This window comes from Mytilus edulis, chromosome 3, assembly GCF_963676685.1.
Source record: "Mytilus edulis chromosome 3, xbMytEdul2.2, whole genome shotgun sequence".
In the NCBI taxonomy this organism is placed as follows: domain Eukaryota; kingdom Metazoa; phylum Mollusca; class Bivalvia; order Mytilida; family Mytilidae; genus Mytilus; species Mytilus edulis.
In genome coordinates, this window is record NC_092346.1 from 10,005,208 (window position 1) to 10,027,197 (window position 21,990).

General features: G+C 30.4%; 1 protein-coding gene across 4 annotated transcripts; it reads left to right on the plus strand.

Annotated features, from left to right (window-relative positions):
• The first annotated feature begins 3,478 nt into the window (after nt 1-3,478).
• Nucleotides 3,479-20,974, plus strand: LOC139515767 (phospholipase DDHD1-like). Of its 4 annotated transcripts, none has more exons than XM_071305461.1 (15): nt 3,479-4,035; nt 5,791-5,952; nt 6,722-6,850; nt 7,310-7,448; nt 8,310-8,425; nt 9,052-9,158; nt 9,673-9,784; nt 10,486-10,562; nt 11,178-11,216; nt 11,872-11,939; nt 12,340-12,415; nt 13,216-13,365; nt 13,662-13,833; nt 14,842-15,006; nt 16,274-20,974. In XM_071305461.1, exons 1-15 carry the CDS (start codon nt 3,591-3,593, stop codon nt 16,423-16,425), a joined length of 2,109 nt encoding a protein of 702 aa, XP_071161562.1. In that variant the 5' UTR covers nt 3,479-3,590; the 3' UTR covers nt 16,426-20,974. The 4 variants fall into 4 exon arrangements, with proteins under 4 accessions (XP_071161562.1, XP_071161559.1, XP_071161561.1 ...); XM_071305458.1 differs by having other exon boundaries at nt 3,481-4,035; nt 13,662-13,929; XM_071305460.1 differs by lacking the exon at nt 11,178-11,216 and having other exon boundaries at nt 3,481-4,035; nt 13,662-13,929.
• Nucleotides 20,975-21,990: the final 1,016 nt, after the last annotated feature.

The following is a 21,990-nucleotide window of genomic DNA, read 5'->3' on the forward strand; positions in this document are numbered from 1 at the left end:
AAATCATGCGATCGTTAAGGGTTTTATTTCTGTTTTTTTTTTTTTTTTAACCTTCATTTGTATAACTTCTAAATGGATTTAATAGATTTGAACATCGGTAAACTACTGGTGCTTTATATCATGGACAAATCTTTTGACAAACATGCAGTTCGTTTAATGGTGATAATATATTTGAAACCCAGAAGATGATAAAACTGATAGGACTACACAACATTACATTGTGGGTCATGAAAAGTGTCTTATCAATCCAAACGGTTCATGGGAAGTAAAGGACTACAGTACTGAAATAAACTTTCCAATAAATTAAAAAAAAAACAATCATGTATAATTGTTTATTTTGTCCTCGCTTGCATCACTTTGACTGAATCATTGGTGAATTATGTTATTATATCGAATGATGATGCGAATTAACAGCTAAACGGCTGAAACGAAAAATTCGTTCATTTCATTGACTTATCCAAAAACATGAAACATTGAGATTTCAATTTGTAGGTCATTCATTGATGACTTTCATGATAAAAACGGTGTACATTGAATGTGGTTGCTATATTTGATATTATTCTGTTTTGTGCTTCTTTGTAACATATATATTTGTTTGTTTTTATTCTTACTAAGATTGTGACACGGTGATGGCTGCCGTATCCCTTTTTGACATTTTTATCTTTTATGTCTGTTTGTTCACGCATCATTGTCAATATGATGGAATTTGATGCGACTGTCGTACAAGTGAGAGGCTTAGCGCTATAAAACCAGGTTCAATCCTATATTTTCTACATAAGAAAATGCCTGTACCAAGTCAGGAATATGACAGTTGTCCATTCGTTTGATGTGTATAATCTTTTGATTTTGTCATTTTGATTGGAGACTTTCCGTTCTAAATTTTCCTCGGCGTTCAGTATTTTTGTGTTTTTACTTTTTACTCCATGGCTAATGGGTTTAATTATTTTTTTCAAGTTTCTGTCCGATACAGATGGTTCAATATTTAACGATCAATATTCAACACTCAATTTTGTTTTTGGAAATTTTTATTTTGAAAACTTTTTTTTCAAATTTTTAGATTTTTCATAATTATTTTATTTTTTTGTATTTTTTTACATTCAACATTCGTTTTCAGCATTCCACATTCGTTTTTCATCATTCGATTTCCACATTCAACATTTGATTTCAACATTCAACATTCGTTTACAAAATTCAACATTCGTTTTCCACATTCGTTTTTCAACATTCAACATTTGATTTTAACATTCAAAATTCAACATTCAAGGAAATCCTAAAAGAATTGCAAGAGGGAAGCTTTAATCCTCAACTCGAAGTAATGTTATTTTTTTCATAAAAAGGGGTGATTTTCAAGTTTCCAATTCTTTGATCAATTATCATAAAACTTTGGTGACTGATTATATTTATCAAAATATCCTCCCTTTAGTTTTTCATGAATTTTGATATGACTTTAAGAAGTTATTGAACTTTAATCTTTGAAAAAGTGACCGTGCGGGCGTATCATGCGCTCATGGCGCAGTTGTTCATCCATAAGAAGCTCTGGTATGCAGACAGTATAATATGAATAAAGGAACAAGTAGGCAAGAAAAACAGCACAGTTGGTTTCCATGGGATTCCAAATATTTTTTGAAGAACAGGGGTAAAGCAAACAAATGTTGATTGTTGAAATCATCTGTTGAAAACTATTGTTGGATGTTTAAAACGAATGTTGGATGTTGAAAACGAATGTTGGATGTTGAAAACAAGTATTGTTGTAGAAAAAAAAATGAAAAAATTAATTGTTGATTTTTTTAAATGTTGAATGTTGAAATCGGATGTTGCCGTTGAATGTTGAAAACGAATGTTGAATGTTGAAAATGTAAGGTTGAAATCGAATGTTGAAAACGAAGGTTGAATGTTATATTATGAAAACAAATGTTTAATGTTGAAATCGAATGATGAACACAAAAAAAAACAAGAAAAAAACCACACTTTGTTGGGAACAAAAATTTGAATTTAACGAATATTGAATGTTAAAATAGAATGTTGAATTTCAAAATCAAATGTTGAAAATCTAATTTAAATGTTGAAATCGAATGTTGAATGTTAAAAACGAATGTTGAGTGTGAATTTTGAATGTTGAAAACGAATTGTTAATCTGAATAACGAATGTTGAGTATTGATATTGAATGTTGAATTTTTGAAATTGAATGTTGAATGTTAATATTGAATGTTGAATACGGATGTTCAATAATGAAATCGAATGTTGAAAAACGAATGTTGTAAAATGAATGTTGAATGTTGAATGATGAAATCGAATGTTGAAATCGATGTTGAAAAACGAAAGTTGAATGTTTAAAACGAATGCTGAATTTTGAAATCGAATGTTGAATGATGAATGTTGAAAACGAATGTTGAATATTAAAGGTGTGTCGAATGTTAAACTCGAATGTTGAAAAACGAATTTTGAAATCGAATATGGAAATAGAATGTTTAAGCGAATGTTGAATGTTGATTGAAAACGAATGTTAACTGTTGAAAACGAATTTTGAATGTTGAAATCCAATGTTAAAAAATTTTGAATGTTGAATGTTGAAATCGAATGTTGAATGTTGAAATCGAATGTTTAAATCGAATATTGAAATCGAATGTTAAATAAAAGCAACAGTAGTATACCGCTGTTCGAAATTCATAAATCGATAGAGAAAAAACAAATCCGAGTTACAAACTAAAATTGAGGGAAACGCATCAAATATATTAAAAACCGTTGGAAATTGTTAAATGTTCAACGGAATGTTGAAATCGAATGCAGATATTTTTTTTTTTAAATTTGAATGTTTTAAATCGAATGTTGAATAAAAACGAAAAAAAAAAGTTGTCACAGTTTGATTTTAATTTTTTTTTATGTTGAATGTTGTAATCGAATGTTGAAATCGAACATTGAAATCGAATATTAAAATCAAATATTGAAATCGAAAGTAAAGAAACAAATGTTAAATGTTGAAAACGAATGTTGATGTGAATGTTGATTTTTTTTTAAATGTTGAATGTTGAAATCGAATGTTGAATGTGGAATTCGAATTTTGAAAAACAATTGAAAAATAAACTTTTTAAACTTTTTTTTATGTTGAATGTTGAAATCGAATGTTGAATGTGTAATTCGAATTTTGAAAAACGATTGAAAAATAAACTTTTTAAAACTTTTTTTTAATGTTGAATGTTAAATTTGCATGTTGAAGATGAATGTCACGTTGAAAACGAATGTTGAATGTTGAAATCAAATTTAATCTCCATTACCAAACCAATGTTGATACAATTTACAAATATGATTCAAAATCTACTAAGGTACGAAATTTTATATGAAGTTGGTCTTTAGTGTATGAAATTGTTTTTATCATGGGTACGAAATAAAAAAGGTACGAAATGAAATATTTTGGGTCGAAATATTAATTTGGTACGAAATTGAAAAGGTACGAAATACTACCTACAAGAGGTGAAGGTCGTTCTAAACTGGTATTGTAGTAGTCAGAATCAGCTGGTTGTTAATCCGGTAATTTGACATAGTCTAACGTTATCCTGCGTATTTCAAACACACCAGTCACAGTAAAAATGTCATGATGAGTGAATTTGGATCTCTTGGAGATGGAATATTTTCTTCAAACTCGAGACATTCTTCCTCAAGCAGAAGTTCTAGCGACCGGTTGTATCCGTCGCTTTTTGAATCCGACGAAGATAGCCCTGATAGCGATTGCTTCAGCACTGTAAGCGAATCACGTTCAACGCCACCACTGACCAGACAAAAGAACTTACTTTACCCTGTTAATGAAGAAGTAGATCATTTACGTCCAGAAGAGGTCCGGTGGCTTTATAAATCAAAAACTGATAAGAAATGGCATGCCTTTATTGGCTATGATTCTTTAAGAATTGAATGTCGTTTTAGAGCCTTACAGACTATAGATGAAGATGAAGATATTATTGATAATGATGTTATCTCAGTTCGAGGAGGCCTTTATGAAGTTGATGTGGTACTGAAAACATGCAAACCAGTTTATTGGTCTGGTATGGTTTTATAAAATTGAGAATGGAAATGGGGAATGTGCCAAAGAGACAACAACCCGACCATAGAGCAGACAACAGCAGAAGGTCACCAACAGGTCTTCAATGCAACAAGAAATTCTCGCACCCGGAGGCGTCCATTTACTTATTTAAATAGTAGTGTACTATACCTTTATAACTAGTCCAACTAATTATGACATCTTGAAAGGCTATTATATTTTTATTTCTTTGACGCCTTACATCGCAGGAAGGTGTCAAAGCAAAATATTTGAATAGCCTTCCAAGATATCATAGTTATTTGGATTAGTAGTGTACATGAACACAAACTTTGAAAGAATCAAATGAGTATTCCGTCTAAAATATCTGTTCTAAAGCATGTATTTTTGAATGAATAAACTTGGAAAGAAACAGTCCTGGTCTTAAGGTCATAGTCAGAAAAAGAAAATGAAATGGTGGAAACAAGGTTTGACGAATCCAGGTCCCTTCGACCCCATTCACGTTTCACTTTGGCTACCTACACATTCGCACCCTACATACACATTCGCACCCAATTTTTATTAGTTTTGTGTTTAATAACTATGTTATCAAGTTTTTGAAAGTGTATTCATATGAGTATATTTGTTGTCATTGTCTTGTATAAAGTGGGACGTTTGTTTCTTTTTGTGTTAAATAAACCTTAATCATGTTTTGAATAGTGTAGTCTTAAAAAAATTTAATCATTGTTTCTAATTAAAGTGAGATTCTGTCAACCTTTTATTATGTATTGGAATAAATATTAATAATGTTTTGGTTAGTGTATTGCTATAACTTTATTTCATTGTTTCAAAATAAAGTGAGATTATGACAATTTTTATTTTTGTGTCGAATAAACTTTAATCTTGTTTTGGTTAGTGTATTGCTATATTTTTTTGTTTCATTGTTTCAGATTAAAGGGACCAAGCTGTTAAAAACAATTATCTTTTGTGTTTTTCATTTAAAATCTTCAATGTTTTACTCATACCAAGCTAAATATATACATCTTCAGTATGTACAACAAAGCAATTTATAACAACAGTCATGATTTTCTAATCATTCAACTGGAATTTGATTTAAAATTGGGTGCGAACATGTAGGGTGCGAAAGTGCATTGGGCTCAAACGGACCTGATACCAGGGTTGACTGTCAGACAAGTTAATTCAAATGACAAAATGTATAACTATTTCAAAGCTTCATTCAAATGATTTATAAAAAGAAACCAAATAAATAGTTAGATTTGTACATGTATATTAATATAAGTGGTACAATCATGACAATGATTTTCGTCAGAACTCCAAAAACATCAATAGGAACATGAGAACTAATAGATATGTTACCAAAAACTCTAATTTTATTTGGAGTAACGCTGCTTTTAAAGGTAATACTTTTGTTTCATAATTTTATTTAGAGTAACCCTGCTTTTATAGATACATTGTAATACTTATGTATTATAAAAAAAGCTTAAAAGATATTCTTCTACATTTTGTGCAATTAAATTTCTGTTATAGAGAATTATAAAACAGCATGTTTTTTTCTGTAGAATTAAATAACCTTCATAGAGTATTCTCGAGACCAAAGTTTAGAAAACTGAATACAATGAATCCAACAGAGCCGAAATTTAAAAACAAAACAAACACCATAGACTTAAATTCTGTCTGAGAGAGTTGCAACTATAGATTTAGCACAATTAATTAATTTTATAAACTGTAACTTAACCTGAACATACGATTTTCTATTTCAAAGGCGATGAATCTGAAATTACACGTGGTCTATGGTTTTATGAACAGGACTGGCAACCCCTAGAGGAAGATTATAGTCAGCAATTAGAAGCAGAGCATATGTCCAAGTTTCTTGGTCGTAGGTTGGACGAGTTTGTGCCATCTCCATTAAAAGGGAAGAAACCAGGTACTTTTAACTTGACATTTCTAACACTGTCTAATGAAATGTGAAAGCCATGCATATTGAATATTGCTTATTTAAAATAGTTCATTTGTCAACTGTATTATACATGTACAAATGTACATGTATGTCTTCAAGATGTAATGCAGTGTTTCATTTTGATATGGAATAACAATATACACAAGCATATAAAAAAGAAGATGTGGTATGATTGCAAATGAGAGGACTCTCCACAACAAACCAAATTACACAGAAATTTACCACTGTTATTCATCCTTATGGCATTCAACAGTGAGCAAAGCCCATACCGCATAGGCAGCTGTAAAAGGCCTTGGAATGACAAATGTAAAACAATTCAAACGAGAAAACTAACCGCCTAAGTTATGTAAAAAAAACCCAGAAAAATGAATATGTAACACATCAACAAACGACAACCACTGAATTACAGGCTCCTGATTTACGACAGACATACATACAAAATGTGGCAGGGTTAAACATGTTAGAGAGATCTCAACTCTCCCTGAATCTGGGACAGTGGTATGAATTCAACAATAATATCATATTTTCATGTACATTTACATTGAAATGAATCTAAATATACGTGCTATATGTACAATGATATTGATGTAGTCTATCAGTAATTACTGGTACTGGTATTATTTGCATATATTCAAGATGATAGCATCTACATGTATGATGTAAGACATATATATGTATACCTGTATTTTTACTTCACTTTAATCTTTTAATGAAATATGAAATTATATATTTTCAGTTATACTTCTTTTAAAATTTGAATGGTTTTATGTGGAATGGAACGGGCCTAATGATGTTTATCTGTATAGTGAGTCTATGTCTTCTAAATTTGCGAGAGCAGTTGGGAATAAGCTGGGCTTACAGAGAGGTAAATAAATCAATTACAATACATTTATTTTAATAGAAAATAGAGAAAGCTAACAATGTTAATCTAAAAAATATTATTAATCCCTTGGTCATTACGTCAAATTGTTCAATATAAATGTATGTATAAAATCATACTATTTATAATGTCAGCAGAGATTAAAAATACCATATGGACATGTGTGATAGAAGCTAATTGTCTCATTATAAATAAAAGGATTGTACAAAAAATTAAAGTCTGTACATATATGAAGCTTTTGAGAATGGGGTTTCATACATTTCTCACATATTAGATGCATGGATCGTAAATATAAACCCCTCTTTACCAAAAAACTATGAATTATTTTGAAATAGAAATAGCCACATGTTCATCAGTGAATGCCTTACTTCATATCTTACTGATTCTTTGTTTATATTGTCGGTGTGTTATATAATTCATCAATGTTGACATTTTGTGTTTTAGCTGGCTCTCGACTACAGAGGGGTTATAGATATGAAGCTGTAATGGACGACAAGCCACCTGATATCACACATTTGGTATTTGTTGTTCATGGTATTGGTCAAAAGATGGACACTGGTAGTATAGTCAAGAGCTGTATAGAGTAAATATCTAGTTTAGTTATTTATTTAATACAATGAGTGTCATATTTTAAATTAAATTCATACAATTGCATTTACATTTGACTATATGTTAAAACTGAACATTTTCATGTGTATCATATGTATGTCATCAAAGCTTAAAGGAGAAGGTTCACGAAGGGTTAAAATTGGCCCTGATTTTTTTATGTTTTTTAAATTGGGTCAAAATATTCCAAACTTCATATAGAAATACTTGTGATAATACTATTAAGACAAGATTATTTTTTCTGGCACTTTCCTTTACAAATTATCGAGCTATGACCCCTTAAATAAACACAATTTGTAATAAAAGGTCAATTTTGGTACTTTTTCCCCATAATTATAATTGTTTTTGGCATAATTTACTTTGGCCGCCATCTCCGATCCAAATTTTTTTTATATTAATGAAATCTATATCAAAATTGGAATCTTTTGGTTACAACACATTTTGGATCGTAGGTGGCGGCCAAAGTGTTTCTAAAGCTTTTAGGTCTGAAAAATGCACAAAATCATCATATTTTGACAAAATGTCCAAAATGGGCTTACTTTGGAGAATATTATGTACTCTTATGAAAAGAACTGATATATTTAGCATTTAGACTTTTGAAATAGACCCATTTGCGAACCAATTTGAGACCTTTTTGGTGATTTATGATAAAGTTGATATTTTGGCCATTTTGTGCCATAAGTGAACCTTGTCCTTTCAGGTTTGCTTGATTTTAGAAGGACCATATGGTCCAGTGTGAAATGTAGTAATAATGACAAAAATGTGATATGCTTTCCTTTTTAATTATTCATTATGATTCTACTCTATGGTTAATTTTGCCTTTACTTTTATTTTATAGACTGAGAGAGAAGTGTGTCATTATAAAGAACAAAACCTTTCCACAGTTGGATTATGAGAATAAAAGAGCAGAATTTTTACCTGTAGAATGGCGTTCAAGTTTAACTTTAGATGGAGGTAGGCACGGAATTTCATGTTTCCAATTCATATTGGAATCTTATTTAGGTTTTCATAGTTGTGTGTATGCCTTTGTTGCACTAGGTCATGAATTTGAACCCATGCGAAGTTATACAAATGTATTTACAAAAAAAATTTGCTGCTTCTTGATAAGCACATAAAATTTATTCGCAATAGCAAAGTCTAGTGAGTCAAAACTACACTATTGTGTAGGGTGTCTTCTTCTTCCAAACATAAAAATTTACAAATAATGAGATGTGTAATGATTGCTAATGAGACAAATATCCACTAAACACCAAAGGGAAAGGTTGCTAGAGATTATTGTTTTTAAAATTAAAAGCACATGTGACCAGTTTGAATGCTACTGTTTTTTGGAGCCTGAAAAAATATTATTTTAAAAAATTCTATTCTAAATACAATGTACAATGCAAAAAAATAAAAAGATTTTTTTTTTTAAATAAAATGCAGTCCTAAAGATAATTCTTTTGGAAAAATTCGACCAGTATTCTAAATACAATGCCAAAAAATATATAGAGATTTTTTTTTTTTTAGTAAAATGAAGCAAATCATATGATCTTAATAAGATATTTTATCTATTCATGGAAGATGATGTTTTCTATTAACAGATACTGTAGATTCCATTACACCAAACAAAATGTTGGGATTTAGATCTATCTTGAACAGTAGTGCTATGGATATATTATACTATACAAGTCCCCTTTACCGATCTGAGGTAAATATTAATCTCTTTATGTCAGTAATTCTGGGGTTCTCAATGATCAAGATATTTTTACACCCCAGCCATTGCTGATGGTGCATTAAGTTTAACCATTGTCCGTCTGTAAGTATGTACCTATGTCGCAAAGTTAGTTTCCCTTCTCTAGCTTTAGATGTCAACTTTTCTGAAAATACACAGGAAATGTTGATACATTATAACAAGTCCAAGCATAGTAAATTGTTTCTTAAGAATTTTTTGTAATTTGAATGGGCGTTTAAGTGTGTAAGAAATTAGATATGAGATTTTGAGTGGAAATCAGTGAATATGACTTTGACAGCTAATTCATCTTAAATGACATATGGCAAATTTTATAATTGATTATTAAGTCGAAATGAAAACAACTACTATTTCTCCTTAACTTGTCTTTGAGACACCAAACAATTTACAAATTACCAAAGGGCATCTACAATCTCAAGTATTATATTAAAATGAATTTGTATAGAAAAGTAAAAGTTGTTTCTCTCTTCAGATTACTCAAAGTTTACAGACACAGATAAACCAATTGTTTGATAAATTTTGTGGTAAAAATCCCTATTTTATGCCTAGCGGAGGCAAGATATCTGTTGTTGCTCATTCACTTGGTAAGTAATTACAGAAATAACATTGTATTTCAATTATTGCATTGTTTAAAGTGGTACACAACACTACAGGGAGATAACTCTGTAAAAATCAGATGAACGTTTTAATAACATTCTATTTTTAGTAAAAATATTAAGCTTTTCAATGATCAAAATTAGTGTATGTGAAACTGAGATATATCCCCAGTGAAATTTTTTATGTCAAAGTGTGTTGTCAAGTTTTTTTGGAAATTTTCACATTTTTGACAAAGGATCAAAGTAAAAATGTTGTAAAAATTTTATGAAAATTTAACGAGCTAAATTTATCTTACGATAAGGTGTTTGATACTGCTAAAAGGATCCGTAATGTTACATTAACATAATATGGCCAGTTTGATTCATACCCAAATATCAACCCACGTAAACATATCAGATATTGTTTCCAAATTTGTTGAATAAGAGACATATTATTACTTTTGTACTATCATCCTGATCCTTTCAAACATCTAATGCTCAATATGTTGGACTTTTTCAAAAATGTCTGTTATATTTACAAAGATTTTTTATCTCATGTTCCAAAGGTCAAAAACAAGTGAGTAATATACATAAATGTATTTTATAGGACCAAAAGACTAAAAACATGAAGTGTTAAAAAGTTTATGTTATAAAATAGGTTTGTATAATTTTACGAAAATAATGCATCAAAATGTTATTGTTTACTGTAGGTGCTGTTATTACTTATGATATACTGACGGGCTGGAACCCTATAACTCTGTACGATCAGCTAGTCTCCAAAGTCATTGTAAGTAGTGCTGTTATTACTTATGATATACTGACGGGCTGGAACCCTATAACTCTGTACGATCAGCTAGTCTCCAAAGTCATTGTAAGTGTCAAGAACTTTAAAGAAATAAACTGATGATTATAAATTTACATACGTGTATGTCAAAGTTTTGATCACATATGATTTGTCAAAAGTAAAACTAAACTGTAGTTATTCCCCAGGTTAATTCTTCTTTTTCACCATATGAATTGTTCTTCATATTGATATTGTAGTTTTCTATAAATTTCTGTTTATAAACTTGTTTAATTATAAAAAAAATGCCTTATAATTATGGTTTTAAACCCCATGGTATTTATGGCTTTTGTAAAATTCGACACATTGGCATCTGGCATAATATTTTTTAAGTTTTGTATCTTTGATGAGGGTTTTATATATTAGACATACATGTACATTTTGTTTCAAATTAAAATTGTCATTGAATTTGCTTCTAAACTAGAACAGAAAGTGCTGTAAATTGTACAAAATATTTGATTGTCTTTTCTGTTTTCCCTATTGAAAATGGTTTCAACTTCTTAGTAAATCTATAGATTTGAAAAGAATATTTACAAATTTAATGGGTTCTCCATTTGACAGAGTCAAGAAGCCATCCATCCAAGCGCAATACCGGAAAAGGTTCTTAAAAACTTATTTGTTGATTGTTTATTACTTGTTGCTGTGGAAGTTTTTATCACAAATTATCTGAATATTTTGATATTTGTCTTTTTATCCAAATTATCTTAAATGAAAAGCTGTACTTTGTTTACAGTAAACTCTGAAGAAAAATCAAATATTGAAATTCAGACTTTTGTGATAGAAACAAGTTTATTTATTCTATTTCTTCAAGTTTGAATTTGGCGCTGCCTGCAGAAAGTTTCCTATTAGAGGAAGTTTTAGATAACTCTGCAAATATTTATGGAAAATCCTTAAAATTGAATCAGGATTTTTTTTAGAGATACTGTGGATTCACAATTATTGATGTGATTCCAATTTTTGTTAATTTCGAGAGTGAAGGTGACCTACATATTTAAATGTTCAGTGAACTGCAAATTTTCTATAGCTATTAGGATTATATACACATTGGCAAGACCACAAAATCAAATATCCCTGAAATTTAAATTTTCTTCAGTCAATGAAAATTGGAACCAACAAAAATTAATGAATCCATATTACTACAAACGATTTAAGGAGGAACAATGTTGAAAAATTTGGAAAAGAGATTGTGTTAGGTTACTTAAATGTATGCTTTTAACTTAAAAGATATGTGAGAAATGATATACTTGTATTACAGGATGAAGAAAAGGAACAAGCACAGGGGTCAGACGAACTATTGAATGAGTTGAATGAAGCCAAGAAAAGGTTTGTTAATTCAAAATTTTCTGATTTGATTTTATATACAGTTGTATTAAATGTCTCATTTATGCAAGCATGTACATTAAGCTTTAGAGTTTAAAGGAAGAATAAATTATAAAAAGATGACATCATGGTTATAATTTTTACCATTATGGTTGTATAATTCAATATTTGTATGCCCTTTATTCCGTAGAAAGAGTGCTTTATCTGTTTTAGTATTTGTGTCCATTCATCCCCATAGTTTTTCCAGTACATGGTCATAGATTTTGGTTACGGAAATCAACCATAAAGTTGTGGTCAAATCAACTTGAAACTAACACTTATTACAAATTACAGTTTTGAACCAGATTTCATAAGCCTCATCAACCTGTTTAATTTTTTTAATACAATCAATTTATATTTACAGAGTGATAGAGTTGGAAACACTATTGACTGGTGTTCATGACAAACAGAATTCTGCAAATTCAGCCTTAAAATTTCATGTAAGATTATAAGAATTTATTGCTTTCTGGTAAAAGATACTCTAGCAAATCTAGAAAAGAAACAAATAATAACTTTCGTTTATCCATCCGTTTGTTTTTTGTCCGTCCTTCTGTCCCGCTTCAGGTTAAAGTTTTTGGTCAAGGTAGTTTTTGATGAAGTTGAAGTCCAATCAACTTGAAACTTAGTAATAAAATTGAGAATGGAAATGGGGAATGTGTCAAAGAAACAACAACCCAACCATAGAACAGACAACAGCAGAAGGTCACCAACAGGTCTTCAATCCAGCGAGAAATTCCCGCACTCGGAGGCATGTTCCCTATGATATGATTGTTCTAATTTTGATGCCAAATAAGAGTTTATATCCCAATTTCATGGTCCAATCAACATAGAAAATGCTAGTGCGAGTGGGGCATCCCTGTACTTTGGACACGTTCTTGTTTTAAGGCTATTTTGAGGGCTGTTATAGATCTAAAAAAATATCTATGCAGCTTCATGGGTAATTTAAAAAATGAATAATAATCGTTATATAGAAATGAATTTAAATGCAATCAACCTGAATATGCATGTGATATTTTCTGGCACTGGATGTTAAACAACCCTAAACAACATCATATGTAACATAACCATCTTAGATATTTTCAAAAAATTCTAAGCATGTTTTGGATGATTCATAATGGTGGTTGATATGCCTGTATTACCTGTTGTACGGTCAAATATTTATAACATTTCCTTCTATCCACATTTTAAATGTATTCTATGTAATATTAAATAACATTCTTTAACTTTTGCTATTTTGTAGGTTGATAATTTGTTTTGTGTTGGATCCCCGCTGGCTGTGTTCTTAGCTTTACGAGGAGTTAGACCTACGCCTAAGGGAACTATAGATCATATTTTACCACAGTCTGTCTGTAAACGTCTTTTTAACCTCTATCATCCCTATGACCCTGTAGTAAGTAGTACTAAGTAATAGGCTTTACAAAGATTTATCCTAGTAGATCATATTTTATCCTTCAATCAACCTTAACACAAGCATGATTCTTCATCTTTTCTAAACCTGTACAAATAAATTTTATATTTTCCTATAATGTACAACATTAAGATAAACGAAACTTAAGTTATTGAATACTTTTAACTATTAAAATACATGTATCTGGAAAAAAACAATGCAGTGATTTTTATAACTTTGAAATACAATCAAGCTATATATTATATTCCATATTTAAGATGTTCCGTTGATTTTTACAGGCTTACAGAATAGAACCATTGATATTGAAGCATTATACCACCGTGATGCCTTTACCTATACATAAATATGATGCAACCAATAAAGTGCCATACCAAACCATGAAAACCAAAGCTTATGCTGCTTTTGAATCAACTTCCAGATCAGGATCCATGGAAAAATTGACTGAGAAAGGTGATAAAGCAGACACTAGCAGCATGAATGGAACTGATCCTGAGGTGACGGGAAGTGCTGATACATCTCCCTCTAGGCAACCTAGATTCTCTTTTAGTTAGTATATGCTTGGTATTGGTGCATGGCATTATATTAATTAGTTTTCTAGTCTTACTTTTCTATTCATACATTTATTATAGTCTGTCTTGTCCCAAAAAGCCACAAAGACGAGACTTAGTGACTTTTTGCTTGATTTTGTCCACAATTTGCTAAAATTTTGATATTTTTCAGTTTATGGGGAGCCACTTATATTAGTATGTGATATTTGGTATGCAGTTGTATCAGCTTTGACACATCTCATTTACATTGCGATTATTTGCCCCCACCTCCTCAGTCACAGTCTATTGACTTTGAAATTTTTCCAGAGTTTGCATATTAAAGATTGTGATTAGATTAAGGGAAACCACTTATCATAAGTCGTCCACTTTATGTATGCTGTTGTATTAGTATTCATACACACTACTAAGAAAAAAATCTGGCAGAGTTCTGATTTGGGATTTTATTTACCAACTTTTCTAGAGTTATGTCCCATTATTACTTGGAATGTTGCAATTTTTTTCGTTTTCACTCTTTAGCTTTTGTTTGCCTCATGCAAATTTTATGAAACTCATACATTATGATAGGCACCAAGCTTGAGCTAGGGCATACATGTTTAACGACACATTCTCCTTTCATTATTCATTTGTTTCTAGATTTAGATTGTATAGAATATGCATGAAAAGCAAGATTTATTTTATAGTAGAATATTGCTTGTTTTTAAATACTCCACATACATAATTGTGTCATCATTTCAATTTGTGGTTATCTTGTACCAATGGAAGACACAAAAAATTGGTATCCCATGAATAATAATTAATCCACAATATTTGACTTTGATATTTATTTTGTTAAACCCTGTACACTATGTTGATAACAGTATTGGTCCTTTGACAGATATAATATATGATCTGTTAATATTTTTGATTGTAGTTGGTCATTTGTTCAAAAAGAAGGAAATCAAAGATCAAATGAGTGCAGAACTAAAAAATTTAGAGAAAATGGAGAAAGAAGGAGAGGAAATTGAGTTGACATTTGATAAACAGTCCAGAAGTGTTTCAATGACAGTACTGCCAGTGGAGCAAGCAGAACAAACTGGTAAACAGACTAGTATATTCAGTTCCTCTTAAATATTTGTTTCCTCCTTTTAGTTATCTCAACACTGCATAGTTTCTGACTTTATTATGTTACTATTTTGTTAACTTAATGAAATTGACTAAATTGATTGATAAATTGGTGTTTGCTTTGTGCCGCATGAGGACAAAAAGGTTATATTACGGCAAAAATTCAGGAAATGAAATTGGAAGTACTATGTCAAAACTAAAGTACTGTAAACACACTTACAATGTATGTGTGCTGTAATATAGTTCTTGATATTTTTTTCAGATACAGTGAAAAAATTTATTTTCATAACACAGGACTTTTTTTTGCAACATAATTAAAAGTCATTGACTTTGAACGGTATGAAATAAGGCGACAATGCTACAAATGTACAAATCTTGTAAATCAATTAAAAAAGGTAAATCTAAGGTAACCAACAAAAACTGTGGGAATGTCCTGAACTCTTATTAAAGAGGCACTTTATTGTCAGACAGTGCCAATAAGCATAGAGCTTCAGGTGGAAAGTGAAAAAAATAAAAAATCATCAAACCTTGCTTAAAATAAACATCTTAGTCTTAAAAGATCATACGACAAACAATAACGATCATTTGTGAGGAAAAAAGACTTTTTTGACAGTTAAAAAAAATGGTTACCATAGAAACTAGTGAATCTGAGACACTATTTGAGGTAAAAAACAGGATATTCCGACATGAAATATAATATCAGAATAAAGAATAGTGGTTATTGCAAGTAAATGTTTTAAAATGGAACAAAATTGGGTGTGTCGAAAAGATAAGCATCTCCTGCTATGGGTGCATCATTTGCCTTGCAATATGACAAACCAGAATAGGACCAGAATAAGACACAATTGGTTAAACATAACATTAACAGTCACTTTATTTGTTTATATAAATAAACTGACAAAGCTATGGCAAATAATAAAAAGACAAATAGCTGTTGTCTGCTCTATGGTCAGGTTGTTGTCGCTTTGACACATTCCCCATTTCCTTTCCCAACTTTAAATAATACTAAACAAAACAGAACACAACATTGAAAACTAAAGACTAAGTAACATAAACCCCACAAAAAACCGAGGGTGATCACAGGTGCTCTGGAATGGTAATCAGATCCTGCTCCACATGTGGCACCTGTGATGTTGCTTATGTTATTACAAATCCATTAAATAGTCTTAATTCGATAGGTCAGGAAATGATGCAGTATAAAACACACCATTGGCAGTCATTTATATGTTTATATTTTCCAGACTTGGAGTACAGAATAGATTACCAGATTAGACTAGGGAATTTTACCAACAGTTATATCTCATTGTTGACATCACACACCTCATACTGGGGAAATAAAGACTTAGCCTACTTCATTCTCACTCATTTGTTTCCTGGTCTGGAAGATTCTTGATTGTAAGAGGAAATTAGCCATCTTCAAAAACACTCATTTGACTCAGCATGACAGATTGGTGGATATTCTTATTTTGTTTACATAACGCAGAGAACTTTCTTACTTAGGTTTTGGGTCCTTTGATATATTGCAATTTATATTATCTGCATTGAATGTAGACTAATTTCAAAACCAAAGGTCAATTTTGATGTGTATACTATTTATACAAAACAAAAAATCAATCTGGGTAAATAGATTTATATAATATAAAGAAGAAAAAGTTGATTGTATTAGTTTTTAATAGTCTATTATTTTAATTTTACAAAAAACAGGGTAATGACCAATGTCAGCTCGCCTTGCTATTCTTTATATATGTTTTGAATAGTTTAGTTTAAGTTTTTTGTGTAAAATTTGTTATTGTGAAGTCATCAGACTTGATGCAGAAATAGATATTTCTTTATTATTTTTCAGTAGGATACAGGTTATTCTAAGTAATAGCGTTATTATGGTGTTAAATTTATTCTTGCAACATTGCTTACATCTTTGTGATACCAAATATATTTGACCCTAAAATATCAATGATGTCATAATGGTAACCTTAAGCCAAAGTGGTAAAATGTGTTAAATAGGATGATTATTTTGATGGGCATATGTATTGAAAAGTACTATCTATTATTTAGTTTTAAAAGGTGAAATCAATAATATATATACATACAATGCATTAATAATCTATGAATGTTTATATAAGACAAACTGCCAACTTATAAGGGTATGTCACATCCTATACACTATATTCTAGTCATTTGATAAGCATTCAGGTAATGCAGCTAGCTATGACATTATATTCTTACCATTAAGATGGCGTCTATATTGATGTAAACCAGTTGTCTTTCACTTATTTATATTTTATTTTGTGATACATATATATTAATTTAAACATTCCAATTTCATTTATGTGATAATGATACTACATTGAAAAAAAGACTTAGTCGTTTAAGTTTCCGTGTTTTGTTGATGCTGTCATTTTTTGTTTTTTACTGAGTATAAACTTAAAATTGTATGTTACAATATATGTTAAGGTTTTTTGTTATTTCAGGCATAGATGGCCTTTTCTGGGTTATTGGTATCAATGCCCTTCTTTTTTGTGATAGATTTAAATTGTAAGCCCAACTGATGATTTGTATAAACTACTCTGGTATATGGCAGTGAGAATCCAGTGTTTCTTATAAACTTGTAACAAGTAGTTTGATTTCCAATATGTTTTAATTAGATAATTCAGTCGTAACCATGTCTGCTGGAAAGACTTTGCTACTTACTCTTTTTTGTTTTATTTATAAATTATTGCTGTTGAATGTGAATGTAAATAATCAAATATGGATGATCTAATCATTCTATGATTGTTAAAGATATGCATGAAATTTCAATGTACAAATATAATGAATCTGACAAAAATGCCAGTAAACCAACAAACCAGAATAGACAGGTGCCATTTGTTCTTGTGATATGAATTCATATGTTAAATGCTATGCTAATGTATATTTTGAAGTCCAATGAACCAAAATTGTCTTGTTTTTTCGTGTTCACTCCTGTATTTTACTTAGACTGGTATCTTTTAATGCTTAATTTGAAATTTATGTATAAAAATACTCCCCCCCCCCCTTTCCTTTCAGATTGCTCTCCTTAAAACTGTAATAAAAAAAGAAAAATAATTAAACATTTGTCTATTTCTTTCCAAAAGATCTGAAATTTAATTTTTGTATCAGTTATCCCTCAAATGGTAAACACCAAAAGATATCGGGTGTTAATTAATGATATAAAGAATGTCTTAAGGAATATTGCTATGCAAGCGGTATATGTGTATTGTAATTGTATGTGTTTAATACCTATTGGAAGTTATTATCAAATAGTTATACTATCTGATTTTATTGTCATATATCATTGGCATGCCATGCAGTTGTCTTTTTGTGCAGAGAACAGCCAATTAAAAAAAAGAGCACAAACAGATTTTTGAATAATTTTTTATGCCCCCACCGTAGCCGAGGGGGCATGAAGTTTAACCGTTGCCAGGCTGTACATCCATCCCAAAATTGGTTTCCGTTCTTTAACTTTAGTTTGCCTCATGTTATGAAACGTTCACACAATGCTTATTACCATAAAACACTGGTCAAATTTGAATTTGGGTGGCATCACTTTTACAATTCTGTTATTCCCCTCTATAAATGAAAACAATGCTGATTTTTGGTTTCTTTTCTATTAAATATTAAAATTGCAAGTATAAGAATATTTGAAAAACAATAATGAGTCTTTAAGGTAATAGTATCAAGTTAAAAACTTTCACTGATCATTCCAAACCTAGCTACGCATGAATTCCTGGAACAAGTAGATATTGTCCAACAATATAAGTTATATCGTTCGCTACTGACCCCCTACGGATCCATAAAGGGTTAGTAAAATTCATAGGGGGTGAGGCCGGAGGCCCAATCCCCTACAGATTTTATTCACCCTCATGTGGTCCGTAGGGGTCAGTAGTTAACCGTATAACGAATTTATCGCACGCTGGACTTTTTCTGCTGTGTTATTTTGAAAAATAAACAATGAAACACAACATTAATAGATGAGGTCACCATTAACGCATCATGAACCCCCTATGAAATTACTAAACCCCTACGTTCTCATAGGGGGTCACCATGTGACACCGTTAAACCAATCACAACGTGATAATTTTCCTGCGGTGCGATAAGTTCAGATATGGACAAGTTCATATATGCATTTGCATTTTTTTTACCTTTATAAATACTCAATAGATATTGTGGTAGATTATTTAATTGGTTGAAATAGTCTGCCTGCTGATTTTCATGGATTATTTGAAATTTTCTAAAGAAAAATGTTGTACAAAACAAATGGTCAATGTTGTGAAATTATGTGTGAAGCTATTGTATTATTATATGTGAATGTGTTTTGTTATTTGCTTTTAAAAAGCACCGAACCAATGTTTGTTTGTGTTAATATCATATGAGATATATTAACTATTTTTTGTGTTTTTGGTCTCCAGATGAACCTTCCCTCTGCTATGCCATGGTCTAGCAGACTTTTGAACAAATCTTGTCTTCAGTATTTTATTTTCTTTTTTTCTTTTATTATATGTTAAATATAATTATCTACTTCAAAGAAAATTTATGATATTGTGAAATGTGACAATCTTATTTCAGTGCCTGATATATTTTTTATATTTGTATGTTTACAAGTATATATTTATTGACATGTTTACTCTGAACTAGAGCTCAGTAAAGTATACTTTTATTGTTTATAGGTTAAACTCTTTAATGGTTGACTGCACTAGCTAGTATGTAGAAGGGATTGTGAATTTGCAAGATAGCCTTGAACTCATCCTCACACTCCCACAGCTGTTACTTAAGTTTTGGCAATGACATCACTTTCAGAATTCATTTTTTTTATGGAAAAAATTAAATATAACATCAGTGAAACATTTCAAGTGTCAACTTTTGTTTATATTATTCATTAAATTTAATAACGAGTGCTTAATTATTTTTAAATTATTATTTTGGAAATCTGACATGCAATGCTGCATTTTTTTCCCTACTTTATTGTATACTTAAAACATCTTCTTATATCTATTTAACTGTTCTTGTTATATTGGTGTATGTATACTGTAATAAGAAAAATGCTATGGTTTGACTTGACAAAGTTGAGAGTTCACCAGTGTCAACATTTAGATACATCTCAGCGACCACTATAGTTGATACATCATCTTATTTCTTATCAATATGTGTCTTGAAATGAGGTTATTATGTCTCTTATCAAAAGAAGGTCAATGCCTTTGTTTTATGAATGAAGAAATAAGGTTTTGAAAGAGGTTAAATTTCTCATCCAATTTTATTGGCTACTGTCTTCCTTTTAGTTAGCATTTAAATTCAAGTTTATGTACTAAGATGAACTTTTTCTGTAGTTTGGTTTAACTCTTTTTCAAGTTGATAAAGCTGTATACATTTTTGTTTGTTTTTAAACATCTGGTTCCAGTTTTTAAGGTGATACCAAACAAATTAATTTGTCTCATTCAATTTTCATAAAATTTGGACAAAATATATTTACTTTGACCCTTTGACAAAAATATAAAAAATTCAAAAAAACTTGAACCAGCCTTTTATCTGAAAAATTTCATTTGATATATACAAACTTTAATTTTGATCCTTGACAATAGAATTGTGATTAAAACGTTCAACTGACTTTTACAGAGTTATCTCCCTGTAATGTTAGATTCCACCTTAAAAAAAAGAGACAGTCTTAAATGTAAAGATAATGATTTTCAAATATAAAAATAGTCTATTTATTCTGTCTTCGGGTTGACATGGTAAAATAGGAACTTTTTTTCATTTATACTTAATATTTACTTATTGAAGGGGAAATTAACAAATATTAATTGATCTTTTTTGTTGTTGTTATTTTGACTTTTTTGTTAGGTGCAGTATGTGTGCTTACTACCAAACCTTTATTACAGAAATCAAATTGTTTGTTATGTGAAAATTTAAATAAAATTTTATTGTTACTAATATTCATTTGTTTTCTCTTTTATAAAAAAACACAACATGAACAAGCATTATAAAATATACCAGTGCAAGTTATTCATCTGATTATAGGCTGCTTACTAAAAGAAAATATGGTATGATTGCCAAAAGAGTTTGTGGATAGTTGTTTTAATTTGGAGATTGAAGAAGTTGTATAATGTGACAGTAAATACACATGCCTAGATTTAATTAGATTTCCATCTTGAAAGTTGACCATTCTATTCTAGTTTGACCTCCTCACCCTGATGAAAACCTACTGTTAGGTGACATCATTAATATATTTTTATAATGTTTTCATGCAAACGATGTTGTGCTGATCCCAACATTGCATAGAATTCTGTGTAAAATGAAATCAAGCATTGTATAACAGGACAACCTTGGATCAACAGTATGAGACAACTTTTCACCAAAGGACAAAGCACAAGGATGTTGAAACAACTAGATATCACCAGATGGCCTTCAGCAATGAGCAAAACCCATACTCCATGGTTGTCAATGTGTATTTCTTTCACCTAGAAGAATGTCCCTGGAAACTATTAATGCTGAGTCTGCAACTTCTGTAACTGAAGGCTTGACAAAGGGAAAGTTATTTGGCAGCAGCAATAACTAACTACTTAGAAGCTTCATATTTCAGAAAGTAGAAGAACTGGATGCTTCAAACTTTGTCTATAGCTGAACTTTCAGTCTGTCATATATGTCAATAGTCCTTGACCTCATTTTCATTATTCAGTGAAGACATGAAAAATGAATGGGGAATGTGTCCGTGGAACATTGTGTGTGCACTCTTGTTCATGTTTTGGTCTGTTTTTCTTATACTGTATGCAATGGGTCATCTATGTTTGGTGATGGAACTATTTTACAATGTACAAGTAAGTCTGGCATATTTTATTTGACCTTGACCTCATTATGACGGTTAATTTCTAAGTTTACTGGTATGTGTTTTAGTCTGTTTATTCTCAAACCATAGGCAATAGATCAACTATAATTTGTGTATGGAATGATG

Excerpts from the sequence above, each read along its gene's own strand:
- LOC139515767 (XM_071305457.1), top strand. The coding sequence starts at position 3,591 with ATGATGAGTGAATTTGGATCTCTTGGAGATGGAATATTTTCTTCAAAC. Across the intron at positions 6,851-7,309 it reads TAAGCTGGGCTTACAGAGAG|CTGGCTCTCGACTACAGAGG; the intron begins GTAAATAAATCA and ends TTTGTGTTTTAG. Across the intron at positions 12,416-13,215 it reads ATTCAGCCTTAAAATTTCAT|GTTGATAATTTGTTTTGTGT; the intron begins GTAAGATTATAA and ends GCTATTTTGTAG.